Below are 14,456 nucleotides of genomic sequence, written 5' to 3' on the forward strand. Positions count from 1 at the left end.
TGAATTATTTTTTAATAAATCAGTACGAAGTTTAGGTTCAATTTCAGATAAAATTTTTTATTGCGCAACATTTGCATCTGCATTTTGTAAGCTAATTTCTTCTAATGCTGATGAATCCTCGGCGTTGAGAGTTACATTTTCTTCATCAATACTAACACTTACACGTGCAATTACTGCATCAATGTTTGATTTTTTATTTCCAGTAACTTTATAACTATCTTCAGCGGTACTAATTATACTATCATTCTGCCCATTACAACTATCACACTTATTAATGAAATTTTTTATTAAATCAAATTCCTCTGCTACGCTGCCTTGCTTATTTTTATTAATTGGCTCATCTTGCTTTGTATTTTTCAAACTCTGGATTGATTGTACTTTTGAAAGAGTCTCTTCAATTTTCTTTTTGCATTCAATTTGTCTGGATTCAAAAAGAGATCTGTAAAAATTAAATTAATAATTTTAATATGCATATACATAATGTATTACACGTCAAATGCTACAAATTATTATTTACCTGTTAACAATTTTATTACTTTTCTTTCTTTTTAATATATTTGGAGTGAACACTTTCTTTCCTATAGGTAAATTCTACGATGGAATAGCTCCCGTTTTCAACTTAATAAATTTGCTGGCTGGTCCTAGAACAAATATTGTTCATATAAATAGTATACGTAATACATAATTTTTATTAATTAAAATTTAATTGCATATATTCAATATGTATTTACTAATTGGATAATAATCTTCTTCAGTAAAATGCAGACTACATAACATGCTGTGTTTTGTCACATTTTTGGTTATGTTGCACCTGCTTATCCATATTTTTTTTAATTCTTTATTTTTCGGAAACTTGTGAAAAATTACGTTCCCTTTCAACTGCTCTTTGCAATTAATAACACTGCAGTAATCTTGCCTTTCTCTCTTTTTTTGGATGCCATTCTTCAATTTAAACTGTGTTTATACACGACTTGAAGGGTTCTGTTCGAGGCCGCTAGGGTCGCAACAGTCGCTACCCATGACAAATACAACCGTTACATGACCTAATGTTAAAATATCAGCCTTTTTAAAACTGATGCAGTTTTGGTCCCTCAGCTCCCCGACTATACATACGTGGGCGGGAGGGCTTTGCTCCCCTGCACCCCCCTCCCATGCATGTACTTTATAATTTTGCTTTACTTAGCGCATGTACTTTAAGGTGTAAAGCGAGGTCCACGCTGCCTACCAGCGGAGTTGGGCGCGGAAGGTGGGGGCCGAAGGTTTCCCCTTGCACCCCCTCGCGCGCGCGCGCGCGCGTGTGTGTGTGTGTGCGTGTGTGTGCGTGTGTGTGCGTGTGTGTGTGTGTATGTATGCATAACATCTACAATTTAATATAGTCAGGATAGTCAGGACTAATTAATAGATTTTATTAGTTTATCCTGACTATATTAAATTGTAGATGTTATGCATACACACACACACACACACACGCGCACGCACGCACGGCGTGCGTGCGTGCGGGGAGGGGGGGGAAGAGGGGCCTTCGGCCCCCTTTCCGCACCCACCTCCGCCGGTAGGCAGCGTACATCTCGCTTTACAACTTAACATGCTAAGTTGTAAAGCGAAATTATAAAGTACATGCATGAGAGGGGGGTGCAGGGCACTGCAGGGGAGCAAACCCCTCCCGCCCACGTATGTACTTTGATATATTATATAAGATATATTCATCATTGAAAGCTAACAATAAGTGATATGCATTATATAAGTATACATACGTTTCAAAATCGCGCACTTTTGCATGCGCGTGCGGCCACTGAGCATGCGCATGTGGCCGCAGGACATATGTTCAGTGTCGATTACCGAAATAATTTTTCGTTTTTAAGACTAATAATAAACCAACAAACGCTAAAATTAGACCAACAATCATCAGCAAACGATTACGCATCGATTAGACCGCTTTTTAATTAAAAATGAGATTTTTTCGGCTAACATAACGCTAATTTTTTTTAATTAAAAAAAAATTAAGAACCAACAAACGTTGTAATTAGGCCAACAATCACCAACAAACGACGAACAAACAATAAAAAAAAATAATAATAAAATCGAAGTTGACCGGCTAAGTTACCGGAGCTCGTAATAGTGCAGTCAAAGAGACGGATTGTTATTGTTAGAGACGTCACTTTGACGACATTATAATGTCACTTGACGCACTCTGCTATCTGGGGTGTTATTTCTGATTGCCGATATTGCCACTAGTTACTGTCGCCAAAAAAGTCAAAAGTTCACCAACTCTCTTTTGACAACCGCAATTGACAAGCGCAACATAGAAATAACACTTTTCAACTAGCAGTTATTGCCATCGTTTGCGACGTATTGTAGAATGGCCCTAACCGTCGGTTGAGCTAACCGTGGTTGGTAAAATTGGACCTTTGTAAAGTTAGCCGGACAACTTCAACATATCGAACTTTCATTAATTGGTATCGATTGGTGGTCGTTTGGTGGTCTTTGGTAGTCTAGTCCGATCGTTTGGTAGTTAGCCGTTTTCCTGTAAAATAAAAATAAAATATCCGGTGTGAAGTTAGCCGGACAATTTTTTTTTCAACCAATTTAACTTTTTTATAGCTCATTTAACGCGGAATCGTTTGGTGGTCACGAATATCACCAGTAAAACGTTTGGTGGTCAACCGTTTTCCCAGAAAATAGAAAAAACCGTATGCGCATAATGCCGGACATATCGTACTACTCTGTGTCATTAGTCGGAAAAATTGTATTTATCACCCAAATTGACTTTGATAGGGCTCATTCGACGCGGAATCGTTTGGTGGTCACAAATATCGTAAAAATTAAACGTTTGGTAGTCAATCGTTTTCCTAAAAAATAGGAAAAACCGTACTCTCACGTACGCCATTGGTCGTATGACTCCGTGACGTTAGCTCGGTAATTTGATGGATAAACATTATTTATCAATCAAATTGACTTTCATACAGCTCATTCGACGCGGAATCGTTTGGTGGTCACGAATATTGTTATTAAAACGTTTGGTGGTCAACCGTTTTTCCAGAAAATAGGAAAAATTGTATGCGCATAATGCCGGACGTGTCACTCTGTGCCATTAGTCGGAAAAATTATATTTATCACCCAAATTGACTTTGATAGAGCTCATTCGACGCGGAATCGTTTGGTGGTCACGAATATCATCATTATATAAAACGTTTGGTGGTCAATCGTTTTCTTTTGAAATAGAAAAAACAGTACGCTCACGCCATTGGTCGTATGAATTCGTGACATTATAATTAGATAAATATTATTTACGATATTCGTGACCACCAAACGATTCCGCGTCAAATGAGCTGTATGAAAGTCAATTTGATTGATAAATAATGTTTATCCATCAAATTGCCGAGCTAACGTCACGGAGTCATACGACCAATGGCGTGAGCGTACCGTTTTTTCTATTTCTTAAGAAAACGATTGATCACCCAACGTTTTAATGACGATATTCGTGACCACCAAACGATTCCGCGTCAAATGAGCCCTATCAAAGTCAATTTGGATGATAAATACAATTTTTCCGACTAATGGCACAGAGTATATGATATGTCCGGCATTATGCGCATACGGTTTTTTCTATTTTCTGGGATAACGGTTGACCACCAAACGTTTTACTGGTGATATTCGTGACCACCAAACGATTCCGCGTCAAATGAGCTATAAAAAAGTTAAATTGGTTAAAAAAAATTGTCCGGCTAACTTTACACCGGATATTTTATTTTTATTTTACAGGAAAACGGCTAACCACCAAACGATCGGACTAGACTACCAAAGACCACCAAACGACCACCAATCGATACCAATTAATGAAAGTTCGATACGTTGAAGTTGTCCGGCCAATTTCACGGAGGTGTCTAGTCAGATCGTTTGGTGGTTAGTTGTTTTCCTGTAAAATATAAATAAAATTTTGGGTGTGAAATTAGCCGGACAATTTTTATTTTTCAACCAATTTAACTTTCTTACGGCTCATTCGACGTGGAATCGTTTGGTGCATGGTCACGAATATCACGTTTGGTGGTTCAATCGTTTTGATGGTCAATCGTTTTCCCAGAAAATAGAAAAAACCGTATGCGCATAATATCGGACGTATTCCAGGTAGCACATGTTAGTTTTATATACGTTTTTTGAACGTATACACAGTGGTGCAAAATTTAGCCCTCTAGCACCCACGGTGCTCTTGGAGTGGAGGAACGCCACCACTACAAGCGCGCGCCGTGTCCGTGTGCGCTCCGTGCTCGGCTCTGCTCGAGTCTTAGGCCCAGTGTCCACGATGCTAGAACTGTGTCCAAGTTTTGGTTTAAGCCAATGAAACTGCTACTTTTCTGTAAGAGCTGCAAGTTGATTGGCTTAAATCGAAACTTGGACACAGTTCTTGCATCGTGGACACCGCGGTTTAGAGACGAGCAGGCATATCTCGACTTTCCATCAAGACAGCCACGAGGCGACGCGCGACGCGTTCCGCGTTTCTGTTACGTTGCTTCCGTAATGCTCTTTTAAATGCTAGATTTTACAGATGTATTTTTCAATAACCCAGCAAACAGATATATAACGATTATATTGCCAGTATATAATGAAATGTAACACGCAATATAACACGATCGTAACAGTTATATAGACGTTAGTTGTAATTTCCCACTCATGGATTATTGCAGTTATATAATATAATATAGCGGTGTTATATAACATTTATATAGCAGTAATATAATTTAAAGCATTATTGTAATATAACTGCAGTGTAACCGTTTTCTTACATTTTATTGTATATATTAATTAATTTATAATTTGCCTTCTGTACATACTAATTCCAGAAAAGGTTTTTAAATTAATTCTAAGCGAAAACAAACTGTTTTATTTGCTTTTGCTTGAAATTAATTTAAAAACCTTTTCTGGAATTAGTATGTGCAAAAGACACATGTTTTTGCGCAGGAAAGAGACAAATATAAATATATATTGAATAATCATTTTATTAGATATATTTTGCACTCCAAACTTGTAGAAAATATATATTATATTTTTCTATATATATTATATTAATATATAATAACATTTTTTTTATTTGGTTAATAAACATTTTTGGTTAAACAGCTTTTTATCACAATACATATTGATTCGGTCAAGGATCATTCAAGGATTCCTCACATATAAAATCTTTGGTATATTCTATGGAATATATGCGATATATTCCAAAATCTAAATTTCATATTGGCTGGTGGCTTTTACATTCTTCAATTTAAATAGATCTACTGTTGTTGTATATATAATTAAATATAGGTTGTACTTGCACATATGTATATATATTATTATAAGCATCAGACATGAATCTGTTTTTGTTGTGGAGTCCACCAGCCAATTCTTTATAGAAAATAATTATGTAAAACTACCTAGTCACACAATTGTATGTACAATCTCTGATTTTCAATCACAACTTTGTAAAAAGACAATCAAATTGCGTTCGGAAAAAAAAGAAAAAATTTTACTAGCGGTTTAATGAACATAAGACATTTTAAGCACTGACAAGTGATTCTAATTTCAGAGTTGTATGACAATTAATATTGATACTTATAATTAACTTATAATATATAACTTATACTATCCTTTACTTTATCATAACGCGTTTATCTGTCGGACTTATACCTATAGTTTAATAATCTCTTTTCTGAATCATTTTACGAGCATGCTTGTCTAGACATCAAAAGGAGATGTATTCATGTTTCCTCTGGAAGATTTATAGGCTAGTGCAGACTCTATTCCTAAAAGGGGCAGTTCCAGCACCCACTGGTCAAAGCTCAATCAAGGACATCGACCAATGCGGACTCTGTCCTCGCCAGAGGACAGTCCCAGCACCCATTGGTCAAAGCTGGATCAAGGCCATCGACCAATACGGACTCTGTCCTCGACAGAGGACAGTCCCAGCACCCACTGGTCTAAACCAGGAGTGCTGGCACTATCTCCTTGTAGAAATATTCCGCACTAACCTAAGTCCTCTATATAAGTACATCTCCATCTAATGTCTGATAAATGAGCACATTGTGATTGTAAACAAATTAAAAAAGATTATTAAGCTATAAGTATGAAAGATAATGGAAACATATCCATTTCTCTATGATTACATTGCAACCTCTAATTCTCAATCATGCCATAGTAAAAAAATCCTATTGCATTAAAAAATAAAAAAATAACTACGCCGATACATTGATGAGATACATTGATGATATAACTCAAGCGGAAATTTCTTCATTATATATGATCTCACAAACTCGACAAGCAGATCTATAACGAAACAATATAGATAACAATCATTTCAAGTAACATAATGAAAAACGAGCATTTAAAACGTTCTTTAATTTATTATAACTCGTCTCGAAATTTAGACAACCATTTACATTTTATAAGAAATATTTTATAAGCTGTAAGCTGCAAATGCTTCGACTAGTGGAACTCTGTCCTTATTTGATTTCTATTATATTTCGAGAGAACATAAGAAACACGAACTCCTGAAACATATATTGAAAAGATACTGAGTAACGTAGCTGCAAGCGGTTGAGCCGGCGCTGCCTTATCCTGCAACTTTCTATGATGCATAGGTACTCTATGTAGCTGAACTCTAAATGCCAGATTCGCGTCGTGCATTAAACTGTTTGCATATTGGTCCTCCGCAATGCAGCTTAGTATCAAGAAGCACAGCTTCTGTTGTGTCCTCAAGTAAGGACCGGTGCTAGGCACATATTGATAGGATTGAATCACTGATAGACACGGTTTAGAGAATACGAATGTTTTATTGTGAACAACCGATCTGTACAACTGCGCATCTACCGAAATACTGACTATTCTCAAGGCGTCTCGCAACGCCATCAGGTGGCCGGAAATGTCTCCTGCTAACCGGAAGTATTTCCTACTAATCGAATTTCCCTAGCTTTATATGCCTATTCAAAAATCTCTCACCATACGTAAACATGCCGCGCGCCTTGACGACTTTGGTTGTCAAAACTAATACTGCTAAAATAAAGAAAACTTTAGTACATAACATAAGATCTGAACAATTCTTGAAATAAATGACTGTATGATTTAATAACTATAATCGTTAAACCATTGAAACTTCAACATATTAGATGTACAAACAAAAATATAGATATATTACTTTTAATGCGTCAGCAAATAAAGAAAACGAATAAAACTAAATTATGTTAACACGTTGTTTAAATTGTCCTCTAATGGGAGAATAGCAAGTTTCGTCGCTGGCCTCTTGAAGGCCCCCTTGGCCGTTTTTATCACGGCTGTTCGGACTATTCCATCGCTCCCGGGACAGACTTCCTGGATGCGTCCGAGCACCCATTTCAAAGGTGGCAGCCCATCCTCTTTGCACAGAACCAACTGCCCGATTTGGAATTGCGCATCGTTGTTCTTGTACCACTTAGAACGCCCTTGAAGTTGAAGAAGATACTCGGATGATCATCTATTCTAGAAGTGTTGACGAATTTGTTCTAGCAGCTGCCATTTCGAGAGTCGATTTTTTGTAAGATGAGCCAAGTTCGGTTCGGGATAAGAGATTAACGAACTCCCGATAATAAAATGACCGGCTGTCAGGTAACTCAGATCGTTCGGATCTGAAGAAAAAGCGGCTATTGGTCTCGAGTTCAGAATAGCTTCAATCTGAATCACCAGCGTAGATGCCTCCTCGAATGTCATGGCTGCGTCTGAAGCCACCTTATAAAAATGATTCTTGAAGGATTTGACCGTCGTCTCCCATAGGCCGCCGAAATGTGGAGCTCGAGATGGTATAAAATGCCATTTGATTTTCTCCGTTGCGGTGTAATCTATTAACTTCTTCTGCTCCTCCTCTCGGTTTAAAAGATCTTGAAGCTCCTCCAGCTCACGGTTAGCTCCAACAAAGTTGGTTCCGTTGTCCGAGAATACATCAGACGGTCTTCCTCTGCGGCCGATGAATCTCTTGAAAGCGTTCAGAAACGCCTCCGTCGTCAAATCCGATACTACCTCTAAATGCACAGCTTTTGTTGTCATGCAGACAAACACTGCTACGTAGGCCTTGATATTTTTCCTGCCTCTTCCTCTTCCTTCCCGAACGTATATAGGCCCGCAGAAGTATACGCCTGTGTTCTCAAATGGACGGGACGGCGTCACACGGTGTGCCGGTAGGTTGCCCATAATCTGTTCCGGAATTTGAGGTTTCGATTTAAAACAGGTGATGCAACCACGGACCAATAATCGCTTAACTGTACCGCGCGCCTTGAGCGGCCAGTACTCTAACCTAACAGCAGCAAGAGTTGAATTCGCTCCTGCATGTAACATTCTTCTATGCTCGTGTTCGATGACTAGTTCTGTAAACCTAGAGCGATGAAGTAGTAAGACTGGATGCTTTGCGCCCTCTTGTAGCTTCGAATTTTGTAGCCTGCCACCCACGCGTAAGATACCTTGATCGTCCAAAATCGGACTCATATGTTTAGTAATGCTTTTGTTAGGGATGCATTCGCCTCTTTCCGAGGCCTCTAACTCTTTTGAGAATGCAGCTCGTTGGTCCATCTTGATCAAACATCTTCGCGCGTGTTCCAATTCATCGACGCTTAGGGGTTCCGACCTACCTCGCTCTACTTCCTTCCGGCATATGAGTGCAAAGCGGATACAGGTAGCTGTAACACGAATCAGCTTATTGAGCGTTGAGAACTTGCCGAATATATCATTCTCCGTTTGCAATGGCATTACTATCACGCTGTCTTCCCCATCTTCGCCTAATGGTTCCTCATTGTCTTCCAACGTTGTTAAAGGATGCGTCGTGATTTTGTCGTGTTGGAGCCATAGCGGTCCGTTCCACCATAACTGAGAACCCATCAAATCTTACGGAGTAGCGCCACGCGATACTAAGTCGGCGGGATTACTCTTCGTTCCTACGTGGTACCAATCTTCAATGGCGGTTAATTCCTGAATCTCTCCAATTCTATGTGCGACAAAGACTGGTAATTTTTTATTCGTCGCCCGGATCCAATATAGCACGATACGCGAATCGGTCCTGTAGCATTTTTTTGCAATCTTTATTTCTATAGCGCTCTTGACTCTGGCTATCAGCTGTGCGAGCAGCTGAGCGCCACATAACTCTGCTCTTGGGATTGATATCGTCTTGACAGGCGCGACACGCGATTTAGCACACAACAATTGAGCGGACCAATTTCCTTGTGCATCACGGCTACGCAGGTAAACGCAAGCTCCGTATGCGAGTTCGCTAGCGTCGCAGAAGCCGTGTAATTCGAATTCCACGGCGTCCTCGCTGATGACCGCCCGCTGTATTTTGAAACCGTTCAGCTCTTGCATCTTCATAACGTAGTCTGACCATTCTGTATAGATGTCAGATGGCAACGACTCGTCCCATCAAATTTTCAGTTTCCACAGCTTTTGGATCATAATCTTCGCGGTTATTACCACCGGCGCCAAGAAGCCCAGCGGATCGAAGATGGAAGCGATGGCCGATAGCATGGTTCTCTTCGTATACCCTCTTGACGAATCCACGTTAATTTCATATTGGAACACGTCCTCTGTAGGATTCCATTTAACTCCGAGAGTTTTAGTCGTACCATCTTTGTCTAATTCTAGCATGTAATTGGATATCGATGATGTTGCCATGTCAGACAGTACGTTTTGATCATTTGACGCCCACATTCGCAGAATGAATCCGCTTTCATGAAGTAGATTCATTATCTCATCTCGAACAATTTTTGCTTCTTCTTTGTTGTTCGCGCCCCCGGCGAAGTTATCCATGTAGAACCTCTTCAGCACCATCAGCGCTCCCTTAGGATAACGATCTGCCAACAATTTGGCCAACTGCAGGATCGTTTGGGAAGCTAGATATGAAGCCGGAACTGTGCCGTATGTTAGCGTCAATAATTTGAAATTCGAATATCTTGAGCTCTTCGTTAGGATGTTCACGCCAGACAATCCGCTGCAAAGGCACTTGAGACTCGTTGATCAATATTTGCCTATACATCTTGGCAATGTCTGCAATCAAGACCACTATGAAAATACGTAATGTTAGAAGAATGTAGAATACATCTGGCTGAACAACTGGACCCGCCATCAAGGCGTCGTTCAAAGATATGCCGGTCGTCGTCTTGCTTGATACGTTGAATACGACTCTCAAATGTGTTGTAACGCTTCCTTCTTTTATTACACAATGGTGAGGTAAATAACAGTGTGGCCTTACATTCTTCGACGCACTGTCCTGTGAAATCTCCCTCATGTGACACAATTGTAGATACTCTTTCATGAATTCATTGTATTCCTTCTTCATTCTAGGATTTCGTTCTAACTGACGTTCCAATCTCTTGAATTGTTGTACTGCAATTTCGAAGGAATCTCCTAATTTTTGGATCTGCTCGTTCCTCGTTGGTAGAGTCACAATAAATCGACCCTGTTCGTTGCGCTTGTACTCGCTATGTACTCGCATAATGCTTCTCGCAATAACATTCCTCCGGAGTTCGTGTATTTTGTCGAATGTTATGCTCTAGCTGCCAAAAGCGTGCCATGCTTTCGTGAAGTTGAGCATCAAGAGCTAGATTGCACCTTGTGCCCTTCGCAGGCTTATCTCTCGTCATGAAACTGCCCGAGACAATCCATCCGAACAGTGTCTTCTGCCAAACTGGCTGATCTTCCACAAGTCTAATCTTCCCGATGCACAAAAGGTCCAAAAATATCTCTGCTCCCAGCAGCAGATCTATGTTTGATGATTGATTAAATTTAGGATCTGCTAACGTTATGCCATTCGGGATTTGCAACTCTCCAAAATTTAGATGATTGTTTGGAAGTGCTTGAGCTATCTGATCGATTACTAAACAGTCGAGCTTCGCTTGATATTCATTTATCCTAGACTGCAGCGTTATCTTCGCTAAGCTGCGAGCTTGAGTTGACGTTTCGCCCAACCCTAATATTGGAATATGCGTTGACCTTTGCTTGAGACCAAGGGTTTTGGCGCAATTAGTTGTGATAAAAGAAGACTGCGATCCATTATCCAGTAACGCTCGACATGGCCTTGGCGTACCTTTTAGGGAGCGTCCCAGTTGCGCACAGAATAAATCGGACACAGCAGGTTGAATGAATCGGACACAGTGTCGATCGGACACAGTAGGAAACGGACACACGGTGGTTGCAATCGGATACAGTGCGGATCGGACACAGTGCGGATCGGACACAGTGCGGATCGGACACAGTGTCGATCGGACACAGTAGGAAACGGACACAGTGCGGATCGGACACAGTGTCGATCGGACACACGGTGGTTGCAATCGGACACAGTGCAGATCGGACACAGTGCAGATCGGACACAGTGCGGATCGGACACAGTGTCGATCGGACACAGTAGGAAACGGACACAGTGCGGATCGGACACAGTGCAAATCGGACACAGTGTCGATCGGACACAGTAGGAAACGGACACACGGTGGTTGCAATCGGACACAGTGCAGATCGGACACAGTGCGGATCGGACACAGTGCGGATCGGACACAGTGTCGATCGGACACAGTGTCGATCGGACACACGGTGGTTGCAATCGGACACAGTGCAGATTGGACACAGTGCGGATCGGACACAGTGTCGATCGGACACAGTAGAAAACGGACACAGTGCGGATCGGACACAGTGTCGATCGGACACAGTGTCGATCGGACACACGGTGGTTGCAATCGGACACAGTGCAGATCGGACACAGTGCGGATCGGACACAGTGTCGATCGGACACAGTAGGAAACGGACACAGTGCGGATCAGACACAGTGCGGATCGGACACAGTGTCGATCGGACACAGTAGGAAACGGACACACGGTGGTTGCAATCGGACACAGTGGGAGGGTGCAGGGGAGAAAAGCCTTCCTGTTTACGTGCGCTCACGCATGTAAGCCCCCTTGCACCCCTCCATGCATGTGCTTTATAATTTCGCTTTACAACTTAGCATGTACTTTATGCTGTAAAGCGAGGTCCACGCTGCCTACCGACGGGGTGGGTGCGGGGGAGGGGGGCCGAAGGCCCCCCCTTTGCACCCCTCGTGTGTGTGTGTGTGTGTGTGTGTGTGTGTGTGCTTCCCACGCATAATTAAAATAATGAAACTCCCAGCGTGAGACCTAACTGCTTGAATCGAGATGCTTGGTTATTCTGCACGATTGATTCATTTAAAATTGGCGCAGTTTTACATGCGCGTGCGACCACTGAGCATGCGCATGTGGCCGCAGGGCACGTTCAGTGTTGCTACATGTCGTCGGTATGACAGGAATCATAACCTGATTCTTGTCAACTTTAACGATTAATATCTCGCGTCGCGGGGCAGAGCGACACTTTTTTCTGCCAGATTCTTTCGTTTCGTGCAAAAACGCGTCGATTGAGCCTAAGTTCATCAAAATCGGAGGTGAAGGGTGTAAACTGAATAATTACCCACATATATATTATATTGAAGTTAGAAAAACTGTCACGGAATAAGTTTATATTATCAATGTATCAAAGTGACATAAATACACTTACCTAAAATTTAACACATATTGTAAAAATTTAGTTAATTGAATAATTGAATAAAAGGTTACATAGATTACTTGAATAAAGGATTTACATATATTAGATTACTTATCGCCACTGTGTCCGATCGGCACTGTGTCCAATCCGCACTGTGTCCGATTGCAACCACCGTGTGTCCGTTTCCTACTGTGTCCGATCGACACTGTGTCCGATTCATTCAACCTGCTGTGTCCGATTTATTCTGTGCGCAACTGGGACTCACTCTACCTTTTATATCCAAAACGTTGACGATTGCTGTTGCTAGAAGCACTTGTCGTTCCTGCCCAACAGCGGAATGGTTCACACTTATGGCCACTACCTTTTCGTTGTTTTTAAAGTCGTCTCCTGAGCCGGAATCTCCAGAAGGCTTTGTAGTATACTCCAAATGTAGAAGAGTATTATGTCTCTTGTCGCACTTCCGACAAGATCCAGAATTGCACTGTTTTGCTTGATGCGATGCAGCTTTCAAACAATTCAAACACAATTTGCGCGTTCTTGCTTCTTTTATACGCTGGTCAGGATTGAGTTGGCTGAAATCGCTGCATTTATAAATAAAGTGATCTGCTTTACCACAATAGGCGCACATAATCTTCGTAGTCGCTACATGCGCTGCTGTACTCTTGTTTTGTTCAGGCTTTCCTTGAATTGCTTTCTGCGTACGAGATGAAGCTTCCAATGCCCTGCATCGTTGAGCCAAAAATTCCGTCAGCTCCGAGAATTTTGGTATTACTCCTTTCTTTATCGAGGTTTCCCACTCTTTGCTTGTTGCTGCATCCAATCGGCTTGTTACGAGATAAATCATCAAATCATCCCATTGTTCGGTAGGTCGTTTCAAAGCCTTTAACGCACGTATATGTTTCATCACGTTGTCCAATAATTTTCGCAAAGATTGATGATTTTCTTTCACCATCGAAGGTTGACTGAACAACGCTCGAATATGCTTCTGTATAATTAAACTTTCGTCGTCGTATCTCTCTTTAAGCGTACTCCAAGCCTCATCATAATTGTCGTCTGACGTTTCGAAAGAACTGATAACATCATGAGCTTCGCCTTTTAAAGCCGCAATGAGATACTGCATTTTCTGAACCCTTGGTAATGTAGGATGTTCATGAATCATAGTAGTAAATATGTTTTTGAATGATATCCAATCTTCATACTTGCCTGAAAACTCTTGTAGATTTATGCGAGGCAGCTTCAAGCAATCGTTTGCGTTACCTCTCATTGAGCCATTTATTACATCTTGGTTATGTTGTATACTGACACCTGTCACTTCTTGGACGACTCGCTCGTTTTTCTCCTCGATCAGAGTCTCCAAATCGACGACGATAGAGAAATACTTGTTTTCGAACTGTGTTCTTTCTTCTTGATGATCTTCCTGATCGACGTCTTCCAGTTCGATTTCTTCGATCTTTGATTGAACGTCATCGAAGCCTTTCCAGTTATTCGCGAATTTTTGATGACGTTGACGTAACTCAATCACTGACGTTTGTGCTGCGTTTAAGTTATCTAAGTACGTACGAACTCGCGTACACTGTTTTTTAATTTGAGCACGCTTCGACTTTAATGATTTCAGCAGCGCTACATTCATCTCCGCTTCTGCCATCTTGATTTCACGACGCTCGTACTGCTATACTTTACCGACCGACGATTTCTCACTCTCGTGGCTTCCGCGCGAAGCTCTGAGCCGATTAACCGAACACGGCTTGTTAGTATAGGCGTCGCGACCTTAGCTCTTGCGAGCGCTGTCGACTCGCACGTTCCCGCGCGTATGCAATGGCGGCTTCCGGTTCGCGCCCGAACGACGCCGCTCACAATCCCAAAATATGCGATTTCGATGTTCGAGTACACGGCCCGTTATCGATGTCCGACGATCACGGTAGCAC

General features: G+C 41.3%; 4 protein-coding genes across 4 annotated transcripts; all 4 read right to left on the bottom strand.

Moving 5' to 3' along the window:
- Positions 1-7,488: 7,488 nt before the first annotated feature.
- Positions 7,489-8,874, bottom strand: LOC139818091 (uncharacterized). The gene has a single exon (XM_071786544.1). It carries the CDS (start codon positions 8,872-8,874, stop codon positions 7,489-7,491), a length of 1,386 nt encoding a protein of 461 aa, XP_071642645.1.
- Positions 8,875-8,880: 6 nt separating this feature from the next.
- On the bottom strand, positions 8,881-9,357 carry LOC139818092 (uncharacterized). The gene has a single exon (XM_071786560.1). The coding sequence runs from the start codon at positions 9,355-9,357 to the stop codon at positions 8,881-8,883; it is 477 nt and encodes a 158-aa protein (XP_071642661.1).
- A 51-nt stretch (positions 9,358-9,408) lies between these two features.
- On the bottom strand, positions 9,409-9,816 carry LOC139818127 (uncharacterized). The gene has a single exon (XM_071786666.1). The coding sequence runs from the start codon at positions 9,814-9,816 to the stop codon at positions 9,409-9,411; it is 408 nt and encodes a 135-aa protein (XP_071642767.1).
- Positions 9,817-9,826: 10 nt separating this feature from the next.
- LOC139818132 (uncharacterized) lies at positions 9,827-14,176 on the bottom strand. Its single transcript, XM_071786674.1, has 3 exons — positions 12,802-14,176; positions 10,475-10,954; positions 9,827-10,371 (listed from the first exon to the last, which is right to left on the bottom strand). The coding sequence occupies exons 1-3, from the start codon at positions 14,174-14,176 to the stop codon at positions 9,827-9,829; spliced, it is 2,400 nt and encodes a 799-aa protein (XP_071642775.1).
- Positions 14,177-14,456: the final 280 nt, after the last annotated feature.

Source organism: Temnothorax longispinosus, chromosome 1 (genome assembly GCF_030848805.1).
Source record: "Temnothorax longispinosus isolate EJ_2023e chromosome 1, Tlon_JGU_v1, whole genome shotgun sequence".
Lineage (NCBI taxonomy): Eukaryota > Metazoa > Arthropoda > Insecta > Hymenoptera > Formicidae > Temnothorax > Temnothorax longispinosus.